The sequence below is a fragment of the Gadus macrocephalus genome, chromosome 9 (assembly GCF_031168955.1).
Source record: "Gadus macrocephalus chromosome 9, ASM3116895v1".
NCBI classification, from domain to species: Eukaryota; Metazoa; Chordata; class Actinopteri; order Gadiformes; family Gadidae; genus Gadus; species Gadus macrocephalus.
The window spans coordinates 6440203-6452866 of NC_082390.1; the positions used below are offsets into that span (position 1 = coordinate 6440203).

A 12664-nucleotide genomic window follows, 5' to 3' on the forward strand; every position below is an offset into this window, starting at 1 on the left:
CGCATCTTGCTCACTCATTGTCTGAGTGTGCGTGCGTGCGTGAGCTCGTGAGTGAGTTGTGCATCGTTGAAAAATGTAATGCGTGCTGGAGAAGAAAGGTTGAAGATGTGCAATTTTTCACAGCAGTTTCCAGATGGGACGCTGGGGCCATTATGCCCAACGTGAAGGACCTAATGCCTCAAACGGACGTTAAACACCACCAGGTGCTCTTCCCGGACCACACGCTCCTACACCATGGTCACGTTCAGGGGCAATGGTAAAGTTATGGTTAGATGTTGACGCAACGCAATGATCACGCACTCATTTCGACGCAGTCGTGAACCTGTTTTGGTTCTTGGTCGGGTTTAAAATTTTAACGTTGAAAGAAAAACTTTAAAATGGCGGTGTTTAGAGAAGTGAGAACCGGAAAAGCGGATTGCCGGAAATGATGTAGTTAGCGGAACAATCACACCCTTGCTGCTGCGTTGCCTCGACGCAAGGTTACGATTTTTGGGAGGCTGGCGTGAAACCCACAAACCCAAAAACAAACATCATATCTCAATCTGATCTATAATAAAAGTAACGTTTGAGTTGCAGTGCAATACAAGGCAGTACATTTTCCACACACACACTTGCGTACATTTGTGCGTGGAGGGTTACAGCCGAGGAGGGCCACAAACAAACACGTCAGATTGCGAAGTTCACTCCATGGCTGACGCCGTTCTGTCTCTCCATCCTGAACGTGGGCAGCAGGGATCAACAAGCCAGCGCAGGGGAAGAGCAGCGACCCACTGTGGCCCTTACAGCACTCGTTAAACATAATAGGCTCAGCCAGGCCCCCACTGACACCCCTGATGGAGGCCTCGGAGAGGTTAAAGTACCATGAGGAACATTAAGGTCCCTTCAAAGTTCACCCCCCAAACCCTTACAACACTGGATACAGGCTATGGAGGGAATAATCAGGAGAGGTCCAATTCAGTATTCCACCTTTCCTCCCTTATTTTCCATTTGTCGGTGTGCCAATCAAACTGCTCCATAAACAAATTGCTGCGATCTCGACGGGTGCTCATTAAAGGGCCGTCATTAGCGAGACCGGGGTCGTAAATCCGCACTTAGATTATCTTTTAGCGAGACGTCTCTAATAGGGTTGCCGGTTTGATTTGACACCCGAGCCAGCGGTGTTTAATGATCACATTTACATTGCAATAAAAATGCTTAGAGTACTGTAGTAAATCCCACAAATTCCTCCCACACACTTTTTTGGCAAGAGAAATAACTCCAGAACACTGTGGATCTCAGGAACACGGAGCAGAAGCCAAATGACTGCGTGATCAAAGAAGGAGCCAATGGGATCTCTCACCGAGGGACTTGTGCGACAGGTAAAGTGGCACAAGCAGAAGCAGAATGTATGAGCCAATGAGCGAGGAGTCCAGCTCCCTTACGTGACCCCGAAACCACAACTTGAGTTAGGGGAAAGCCATATAGAAGATATATGGATGCTGCTGTATGGAACATAAAAGCAAATGGCATCGTCTGCCGTGGTCATAAGTCTCCAGGCCCAGATACAAGTGCAGGAGAGCAGCGAGGAGACAAAGCGCGGCATAAATTAACAGAATTCTCAGAGGAAGTCAACCCTCAGAATGACGCTAGTAAACGTCTTGAAATGAGCCGAAGTTTACTTAATTAAGATAATCTGCTGTCGGCATTTACATTCCAGTGATTTTTGTCATTGCTCTGTGATACTCAGCCAGTGGCAGACCAATGCTAACCGATAGAAGTCTACGGATGGCTCCATTCCCATGTCACCTTCTAATGGTCCCTTTGGCAGTTGGCCACTGCATAATAACTACAATCTCCTCCATCAAGGAATTAGCTCCGTCTCTGCACTCATAACGCCAAACACAACTGTACTTTAGGTACACACTTTTGTCCTGTCAAATGCATGACAAAAACAACATTGTGCTGCCTCATTTTAACGATGACATGGTTTCCATACTATTCTGCAGGGGTAGACTTCAGCTCCAAGGAAGGATATTAAACCAGGCTTCTTCCCATGCCTAGGGGCTTATCAGTGTGCGTTGTTTGGGCTGCAGCCTTGTGGGTGAGCTCTGCCTATATTTTCCCATCGGTTGCTAGTAAATGCCTTTGTGCTGCGCTAGTTGCCCATCAGGCATCTCTGTGGTATGTTACCATGGGGACAAGTTCCTGATGTCTTGCATCATTCCATCCCCAAGTCCCAGCCATAAAACTGTGCTTTACTGCCACACGGAAATGTCTTTTGTGGCTTCGTGACATGCGAATGTCAACAGAGAAGGTATAAGGATTAAAAGTGGCGCCGACACATGGAAGTAGGCTGCTTGCAGGGTAAAAGGAGGCGAGTGAGCCTCTTCATCATGGGGCGAATGTGTTAAATCAACACCAAAAGGTTTGGGTCTTTCATTAACACAATATAAAAAGAGACGCAATAAAACTATTTGTTTTACTCCTAGTTTATAACGTGGCAGAGGGAGACCCCCAGCACTGTCTTCTAAGCCCGCGACAAAGCAAATAAGGCCCTTGAACTGGCTTTCTCTTACTACTATAATGAATTTTAAGTACCGGCCATAACATTAATGGTCACAAAGTAGTTGGTTAGGGTGTTTGATGGGGAGGTCTCTTTTGCCCCTCGACCTTGAACCAAATAAGCCTCTCTCGTTACCTTTGGAAACGCTGCAATCGGGGTAGTGTGACTAACCTCCTCACCCCAGCCCCTCGGTTGCTGGGCCTCCCCCACAACATGTTTCCAATTAGGAATCCGGCCAATACGGGGTGGCAATGCGTCCCTCCAATTCATCATGCTCTCAATATTCAGATCTTATTCCTTTACACATCAAGCACTCATCCACACTTCCCCCCCACCACCACCACCACCAACACCCACACCACCACCGGCCCTGTCACCAGATCTCTTTCTCTTTGCAGCTCTGGGGTCAGAAACACTGACCTCTCCTGTGGAGGTTGATGTGAGCTTGGGTTTCTTAGGTTCTTGATTGACAGGCCGCGCATAACAAACCCCATAACAAAAAGCCCCCCAGAGGAAATGAGTGTAATGAAATGATGACATATTCACTCCACTATAAGCATTGTCCTGCTATACAATGGAACAGTTCTGTCATATAGGAGGCCAGGGGCGGGGCCAAACTGATAGAACGTCAAACCCCGGACCGGAGATATTGTAAACGCGGACTAAACTACGAGACGTTGACTGCCTGTCAACAGAACGACCGCTGGTCAGGGAGAATTATCTTTAGCTCGATGCGGTGTGGTGCGCACTCGCCTAGGGACAGAACCCGGACCAGGTCTATTTGTAGTCACCAGTTAAAACCCGGTCCTGTTGACGAAAAACACATGGCCCTAAACGACTGTCGGGACGACAAGAGGGCTCTCATGGAAGAGGTGGTGACGCTCGGTCTGAGAAACATCCCATCCAAACACTAATTTCCTGCCAGTTAAGTCACACTTCCTGTTTCATGCTGGGCCCATCGCTCGTTCGGGGACACAGAAACCGCCAAACCGACGTTTGAGGACGAGACGTATTCTGTGGGACGTTGTCAGTTCCACCACAACAACCGGGCTTTGTCCCGGAACACAGCTCATCACAGAGGAGCTGGCTTCCAATGAACTGAACTACGCTACTCTAGGCCTTTCTGCCTCTGCCTCGCAGTCCATCAGAGTTAGGAGGCTTCGTCAGAACTGAACAAGGCCACTCCAGCCCTTTCTGCCTCGCAGTCCATCAGAGTGGAGCAGGCTTCCACTGAACTGACCTAGGCTGCTCTAGCCCTTTCTGCCTGGCAGGCCATCAGTGGAGCTGGCTTCCACTGAATACTCTCGCCCTCTCTGCCTCTGCCTCGCAGCCTATCAGAGTGGATCTGGCTTCTACCGAACGGAACTAGGCTACTCTAGGCCTTTCTGCATCGCAAGGTTGTTTCTTTTTCTCTGATTATATTTCTGTTGCAGAGTGATCCTCAGAGTTATGAGGTTGGGGGTGTTTGGGGGAGAGGGACTCCCAGGCCCCACCACCCCACCGGAACTCACACCTTGGGCTGTGGATAAACACAAGGGGGAGATGGAGGTTTGATGTGAGAGCGGGGTTCGTACATGAAGGGGGGAAAAGGACTTTTGTGTTCCTCTGGGAGTCCCAACACTCATATATCAGCAAGCAATGAAAGTTGAAAAAAGAGATGGGCGTTAGTGTGGGGTGGGGTGGGTGGAGGTAGAATAAACTGAACACACCGTTTCCAGGGAAACACATCCATCCGCTATGCTCTCGTCTCACTCTCCGGTCTGAATTTGTATGAGCAGATAATAGATACTAAATAGATACTAGATCTATTAGATATCGTACTATACTATAGGCGCTAACACATAAAGGCTACATGTATATCAGTGACAAAATAGCTACATGCTAAATACTACCATACAGAGAACAAACTATGTCATGGAATTACTGCACTGAAATAAACATAATCTAGTCTGGACACATGAGATTTCACATGAGAAAAATAAGAGTAAAACATTACATACTCCTAAACTCTCACCCCTCCCCCCAAATCAGAAGTAGACATTTTGCGCTAATGGTTATGGCTGTGTACTCTAATGTTGCAATAATTGACAATGCGGACAATGCTTACAGGTTGACAAGTTCGAGCTAAGACACTCAATTTCTAACTTCATCCAATTTGAGCTATTGATCTCAACCTCGGACCTGCTTGTACAAAAAAAGCGATATCTACAAGATATAAATAACCCAGATATAATAAGTTCAGGGTCCCTGGGAAGTCTCCAGCATACCCACGCCGTACCGGTGCAGACGGGACTGATGATCGCGTACCTAGTCGAACACTAATAGGACACGTGTGGGGTGAGTCCCGGGCGTGTGGCTGGCGTGTGTAAAACACTCAGCTCTGTAGCCCAGAGCTGACCACCAGTAAAACTTAGCAGCTGCTAAATGCTCCGAAACATCTTGACCCGAATCAATGCCGACGTTACCTATAGGAGGTTACGGGGGGAGAGAGACTGACACACTTGGCCGCTACTGCAGGCCTGTGTTCTCATTCAGGACAACATGTGAGCTGCAATGCAGCCGAACGACAAAGACACACTGTAGTAATTTATGGTTGTCATTTTTGGGCAGTCGTTCCAAATTTTGCTTTGTTCGTCACAAATATTTTTGAAGGATACAATCTTGAACTCTAAAGCCCTTCGAGGGAACTGATTCAGGAAATTTTTTGATGCCGAGACTCGGGGGAAGAGAAACAACTGGCAACATCTGGCAACAACACACATACAGATGCTGTTGAGGCCAACATGTGGCAAGTAACAACAATAGGTTAACCCAATTTAAATAATGAGTCAGAATTTGCAAAGGATGACTAACCTTTCTTAAGGGCGGACCGACAAACTTTCACTGCTTGACATTTGGAAGAGAATGCAAACATGAGTCAATTGAGAATTTAATTGTTCTTCACCGGTCTTAGAAATGTCCCGTAGGCATAGCTCGTAACTTATCTAAAGTAGGAAGTATTCTACTGCCCCCATGTGGCAAGATTGTATATTATCACAATAAGGTGTATAACAAAATACTTCTAATTGTAGGGTTAACCCTAACCCTAATAATGCACTCTGCATGAGTTTTTTTTAAATTAAATAATGTATGAATGAATATCGCTTTTAACATTAATACTTCACCTTACCTTAGTTAAAATGAACTCCACTAGTAAACATTATTGTAATTTATTTCTTACCCGCGAAGAAAAGAGAAAGTCTTTCTGGAGGTCTTTAAAGAAGACAGACTCTCTCTTCGGCATGACAGCAAACCGACAGCATACTGACAGATCCACAACCCAACGTTTCAGGGGCCAGCGACAGCCTTGACAACCACACGTTGATTGATTGACACCCACACCAGAACCAATCAGTGATGAATTCAGACGCCTGGTGCGTTTGTGTTTTTTTTATTAGATTAGGTAAAAATGAGTGAACATTAGTGGGTCAATGTAGTCTAAGTACAATATTATTAGTATTATTATTTTAATTTAGGTGAAAACATTAGGTGTGTTTAACAAATGTCTGAATCTGACACCCGTCCGGGATGATCCCTCACAAACCGGTCTGGTCACACTTAACTTTTGTATTTTGACATACTAGAGCTGTGTTAGCCACAATCTAACACAAAAAAAAGAACTTGTCAGTCATATTTTTGGGATTGGTCTATATAAAAACATGTCTACCAAGGCACGTGTCTGAAACCTGCAGCCAATCACCAAACAGAACAGGCCCCTTTCACAGGTGTGGCTCATTTAATTAATTATTGTTCCGTTTTAATTAGGTATGGCAGTCAAATGTGGACATGAAACACCACCGTGTAGCAGCAATGACGTCCAGAAAAATAAAGCTGCCATGACTTACTCGACCACAGAGTGGCGCTGCTTCGACTGGCCAACTTGGCGATTGACGCTGCGCTTGCTTGAGCAGTTATTTAAACGTGAAAAACATTTTAAGCTGACCCATGAATTCATATTAATGAAGCAACAGCTAATCAAATACATTATGATTCCTTTTTTAAGACATGAATGTGTTTGAAATTGTGTTATTAAAGTGGAAAAATGCAGAAAAACATTTATTTTCTTGTGTTATGGAGCGTAGGCTACATTTTTTGGTATAGCCTATGTGTAACGCAAAACCGGTGCCAATATGTGTATGGTGTTTTACTGTTTCTTTGTCCAATATGGACATTAGATTAAAACACATTTACTCCCTCTAGTCACAAAATAGGAAACATGACAGCATTTTCCCCAGTGTAAGCTATAACATGTGCTATTGTTGTAACTTGACTTGAAAATTTAAGAAAACACAGGGACAGAGATTTACAACAGCATTTTATATCATTAATCTTTTCAAGAACCCAATACAAATGCATATACGTACATACATTTTCACCAGCTAAAACCACACATAACCACGATCGCAATAAACATCACTTTACAAATTGAAAAATAATCCAAAAAGTTGTTTTTTCAAGCATGGAGATGGTCATGAAGGGCCACAAACTCACATGCACATAAAAAACTAGTTCTCTCTCTCTTGCTCTCTCAAACACCTGCACACACACACACACACACACACACACACACACACACACACACACACACACACACACACACACACACACACACACACACACACACAGCTTATAATACAGCAATTAAAACGGTGTGGCTGTAACAATGGCATGTGAAGATGGGGGAGGGAGGGAGGGAGGGAGGGGGGAGAGGGGGGAAACAACCAAAGTGTACACAAAACACACATTTTCCTTACAGTTAAGCCAACTTTACTCAGTATAAATATTCTTCATCCAAAAGTCAGTGCAGTGCCTTCTGCTTAGGCCTCACCTGGTCCTCATCTTACCCCACCCCCCCCTCTCCGCCTGTTGCGGCACGACGCCCGGTCTGCGTGAGACCTGGTCCACAAGAATTACGGTTGTTCCCCTTTGCTCAAACATTTCTTATTTTTTGTGTGGTTTTTTTCTCTTTGTTTTTTTACATCAGTTTTCTGATCTCCCATTTGCTCTTAATTTTATGTCACCCATGTACCTCAAAAGTCCAGCTGTGAAGTACACGGGTTTTAAAAAGGTTGTCGTGATCCTAACCAATTAAGACAATATAAAAAAAGAACAACAAATTTACAAGTGTTCGTGTTTTTTTCTGTTTCTTTTCTCCTGATTTCCCTTTTTGAAATAAAAAGTTCCCGGATTTTGTCGGTAGTTCTACTGGATTCCTCTGAACAGACACATGGCGAATACCATGGCGAAGAGCTGCGAGAAAACAAGGGAGAAACAGTTAAGAACGTAGTCACGTATCACACAACATGCTGCCAAGAAACGTGTTGCAATTCCCTTTCTGACCCATAGATGGCAATGTTGTGATACACATTTACGAGGCTACTGTACATATCACTCAGAACATCCACACCGGGCAGCTAAAACACCTCTGTATTAAATATAACATCCATGGATAATATTCAGGACTTCTTCCAATTAAAAACGCACAAAAGACATAAACATCCAACAAAAAACAAAGAATAAAAAACAAATGACCGATCAGTACCTCGATGGTAAGCACCACAATGGCGGACGCTCCCGCCACATAGATGTACAGCTCAAAGTAGTCGACCACAGCGGAGTAACAGCCCTGTAAACACATCAACATGGGAAGCAGAGAATCAATGAAGGCCTGCTGAAACAGAATCAATCAGGTTATCCTCACAGCATTCACTCAACCACTCTCTCAACAAAGACCTTGTTGAATGGCAACAGGAAGTGGGGTCCGTCAACCTCATTTGCCTTTTAATAAGCGCTCTTTGTGGTTGTGAAATAGGAGACGGATGCCTTTGGGCCATCTTGTTTGCATCCACTGGCTTCCACAGGCGCTAGTGAACAGGTGGATACCACTGGAATCATCCATTTCTTTCCCCCTTGACATGGAATCAATATCCCGTGTGGGGAATAATATTCCACATATATACATTATATATTATACTGGGGATTAATAAACCAGATCATATATGATCTTACTACTTGGTTTGTTGACTTCAAATGCTGCATGTGTGTGTGTTAAGGTTATGGTATCAAGGAATGCACCTACGCTTATGGTGCCTTTCAATGTCAAAACACTAAACCGAAAACACATTTAAAACGAAATTGATTCCACACTTTTGCATTTGCGATGCAGATAAGTCTGCCAGCTCGCCAGCGGCTCCACACTTGACACCCACAGTGAGGCGTCCCCTGACACCCGGAACAGGGAAAAGCACTAATCAGCCATGAGTACCCAGCAAGTCCCTGGACAACAGCAGCAGCTCTCCTGCTCTAATTAAGCAGTGGGCCGGAGGACACTTTGGGGGAGAGAGAGAGTGAGAGAGCGAGAGAGAGCGAGAGCGAGAGCGAGAGCGAGAGCGAGAGAGAGAGAGAGACACTCCGGATTTGGACGGAATCAGAAAGATAGAGATCGGAATCAGAGAGAGACAGACAGAGATAGAACGGCATGGAAGAGAGACAGAGGGAAAGAGAGAGGGAGTAGAGAAAGCAGAACGATTTAAAAATAAAGAACAGAACGAGAGAAATATAGATGCAGAGCGGAGCCAAAGGAGAGGAGGCGAGAGACGGGGGGGTACAGACAGGGAGAGCGAGAATAATTGGGACGGATGGCCGGCGGATAGTGGGATCGAGCGTGTCTCTGCCAGCACCCACCTTGTTATTGCGGAACATCATATTGCCTCTTAAGCACTGTTCCTGGCTGGGGTCGGCCATATCAGCGGGCTGGCTGGGCCTCTGGCAGCAAGCCGCCGGCACCATGTCATCGTGGTTCAGCGACTTGAACAGACTTTCCTTAAAATCCTCCGGGCTGTTGACGCCACAGCAGTCAAACTGTTGGGGGGAAGGGGGGAGGGCAGGGGGAGGGGAGGGAGGGAGGTGGGCAGGAGAGGATGATACCCCATTTCTCAGCGCATTGGCCTGCGACCTGCCGGTTGCATGCACTACTCAACCATGAACATTGACCCAAGACTCAGGCAGCATTTCATCTATAAAGCACCATCCCTTTAAGTCCAGCATTTAATCTATAAAGTACCATCCCTTTAAGGACAGCATTTTCATCTATAAAACCCCTTCCTTTAAAGACCAGCATTTTCATCTGTAAAATAACATCGCTTTAATCCCAGCGTTTTCCTCTATAAAATACCAAACCCTTTTGAGCTTTCAGCCTTTATCCAAAATGTCATCAAACACCCTGAACCACAGAGGCTGACACAAATAAAAAGCGGTCTCACTGTGTTCATGATGCCGTTCCACGTGGAGGTGAACACGTCCGTGTTGTTGTAGCCCTGGTAGTGCCTCTTCAGCTCCTTGGTGAAGTATTCCCTGGTCAGCTGGGGACCGAAGGCCAATCAGAGCACGCGTTCAGTCATCATCAACAACATACAGGCATAGCTCTCTCTCTCCATGTTTGTGTTGGGGCAATCTGCTCATCTCAGGGTCAGGGACAACTTACATGCTCCCGGAATATGAAGGCGAGGATGGCGGCGGCCAGCTCGGCGAGGAAGATGAGGAGGATGAGCATGAAGAACTGCAGGAGGACAGAGAGACAGATAGAAGGAGACAGGGAGAGACGGGGAGAGAGAGAGAGACAGGGCGAGACAGAGGGAGAGAGGGAGCAATTGAAAGGCAGTGTCAGCAGAACTGCAGCACAAGTCACTAAAAATCTCTATCTGCCTGGGTCCCGGACACTCTGTATTAACTATGCATGAGGCCCAATGCACAAAGGACCCGTAGGATAAAAAGCCTCCACGCCCGGTTGGATTTCCGGGAAACGTTTTATTTTTCTTCTTCTTCTTCTTCTTCTCTTTCTCGCTTTGAAACGAGGAAGTCCACAGTGACTCACCGCAGACATACAAAACAGACAAGAGGACATCACAGCAGCCACAAAAAAACAAACAAATCGATACTAACGCAACTAAACACACGGGTTAGGGGACGGCGGACAGTGGGAAAGGGGGTTCAGGGGGGCAAACTGAACACACAGGTTAGGGGACGGGGGACAGTGGGACAGGGGGTACAGGGGGGCCAACTGAACACACAGGTTAGGGAAATGGGGGGGAGAGGGGAGACGGAGGGTCCAACTAAACACATGGGTTGGGGGACGGGGGGGGGGGGGGGAAGAAGGGGATGGGCGGGGGCCTTACGAAGAGCAGCAGACACTTGTTCTCGCGGATGGCCCCGCAGCAGCCGAGGAAGCCCAGCAGGAACAGCATGCCCCCCATGGCCAGGACGATGTAGACCCCGGTGAACAGCAGGGGGTTCGCCGCCACAATCTCCCGGAAGCCCGTGGGGTCCACCAGCACCCACACCCCCACCCCCAGGAGGAAGGAGCCCCCCAGCTGACGGAGGAACGGAGAGAGAGAGAGAGAGGGGGAAGAACAACAGATCAGACCCTCCGTTTGGTACGCACACAGGTTTATGAGGCTCACAGTGTAATGGGCCCTCGCCGGTTTATTAGGCTGTGTTGTGAGGGCCGGGCCATTATCCTCCCGTTAAATGGATTCCATATAATGAAAGGAGGTGAAGTAAACAAATCAAAATCACACACATCTAAGACGGAACAGACTTCCCCCTTTGTCTATAGTGTTCTGGCAGAGCTACAGAGGCCGTGAACAGTTTTATAACCCGCTGATATTGCCAGTCAATTTAAAGTTTTTCCATAACTGTTGGTAAATGAAATACCTTGTTTTCCTCTGTTTTCTGTTGCAATATACAATCTACAATCAATCTATCTACAATCTACAACCTTTGTGACTTATGAGCTTTGATTTGCAGCTCATGTCTTTCTCACATCTTAAACTGCTGTCTCAGCGTACGTCAATATCAGCCTTCTGTATCTTTGTAAATTCAATTGTTTCTTCTAAATTAAAACGCACAGCATTGCTATCGTAGGCATGAATGGTAAACTATCATTCGCGTTTGTTTTCCTCTGCAAAAAAACCCTGAAATGTTAACAGTCAAACACTCAATCAGGTCTAAGAACAGAGCACTTCAAAGCAGACGTCTTTGATGTAGAAAAACTGGTGGGATCTCTGCAAAGGTTTGGAGGAGGATGGGGTGACAGAGAGGTAAATGCCTGGATCTCTGCAGAGCCCTAATGCCCCTCACGGGAGGCAGCTGGAGATAGCTACCCCGGCTTCGGCGAACACTCCCTACGCTCCTTCAGGTCATCACCATCATCCTACCGAACAGTTAAAGCCCTTTGGGGGTAGGGCTGGGACTTAGGTGATTAAGGAAAGAAGCTATGGAGGCAGGGGAAGAGATACGGGTCTCGCAATCTCTTTCCTCCCGTCTCCAGTGATTGGCTCGGGCTTCAACTGCTGACCGTCATTTAAGAGTGAGAGTCTCAACCCCCTCGAGCACTGAACAGGAAACTTGTTTGAGTTTGAAGTTTAAGAGTATCTTATTTATAGACTGTCTCAAAAACCTAACCAGGTTTATGTGGCAAAGCCTGGTCAGAATATTTGTCAGTACATGTCACATAGATGATTCACAAGCAGTCAAAATCAGGGACGCTATGGTAACATAGTATAATAAATAGCACATACAATGAGATCTGAAAAAAAAAGAAAAGCAAAGAAATAAACTGGATATGCAAATAATAAAAGTCATGCATGCAAGTGTGCTATGCAAGTGAATAAAAAGATTCACTTGAATACGTTAATATTTTTGTCATTTTCTAAGCAAAATGTGCCTAAAAAAAACCACTACCCCAGAGAGAGAAACACACCACAGCAGGAGGTTGGAGGTTGATTTGTAAACTGTAGCAGTGGATCCAGAACGGTTACTAATTGCCAAGACAATTAATTTCCCGGCTGGTCAACAGCTGCGGTTGCATGCAAGAGCGCTGCGGCTCTGAACGAAGAGGAGGAACAGGTGTAACTCCCAACATATTGTCTTCCCCTCGCGGAGTCTCCAGTTAATGGGATTAGTCTTGATTGTGTGATAAGAGGCTGATAAAATCAACTGTCATTCACTCGGAGGTCCGTGTGGAACACTTTGGCTCAGATGTGTTCCAGCGCGCCGAAATCTAATCAAAAGGGAAAGTCGTAT

General features: G+C 46.1%; 1 protein-coding gene across 1 annotated transcript in view; it reads right to left on the minus strand.

Annotated features, from left to right (window-relative positions):
- Window positions 1-6878: 6878 nt before the first annotated feature.
- The window catches only part of tspan18b (tetraspanin 18b), a 30644-nt gene continuing 24858 nt past the window's right edge, over window positions 6879-12664 (minus strand). The window contains exons 4-9 of the mRNA XM_060060522.1: window positions 10756-10950; window positions 10065-10139; window positions 9844-9942; window positions 9266-9442; window positions 8124-8207; window positions 6879-7831 (exon numbers count right to left, since the gene is read on the minus strand). Coding sequence (XP_059916505.1) covers window positions 7784-7831; window positions 8124-8207; window positions 9266-9442; window positions 9844-9942; window positions 10065-10139; window positions 10756-10950 — 678 coding nt within the window. The 3' untranslated portion in view covers window positions 6879-7783. The remainder of the gene's footprint in view (window positions 7832-8123; window positions 8208-9265; window positions 9443-9843; window positions 9943-10064; window positions 10140-10755; window positions 10951-12664) is intronic.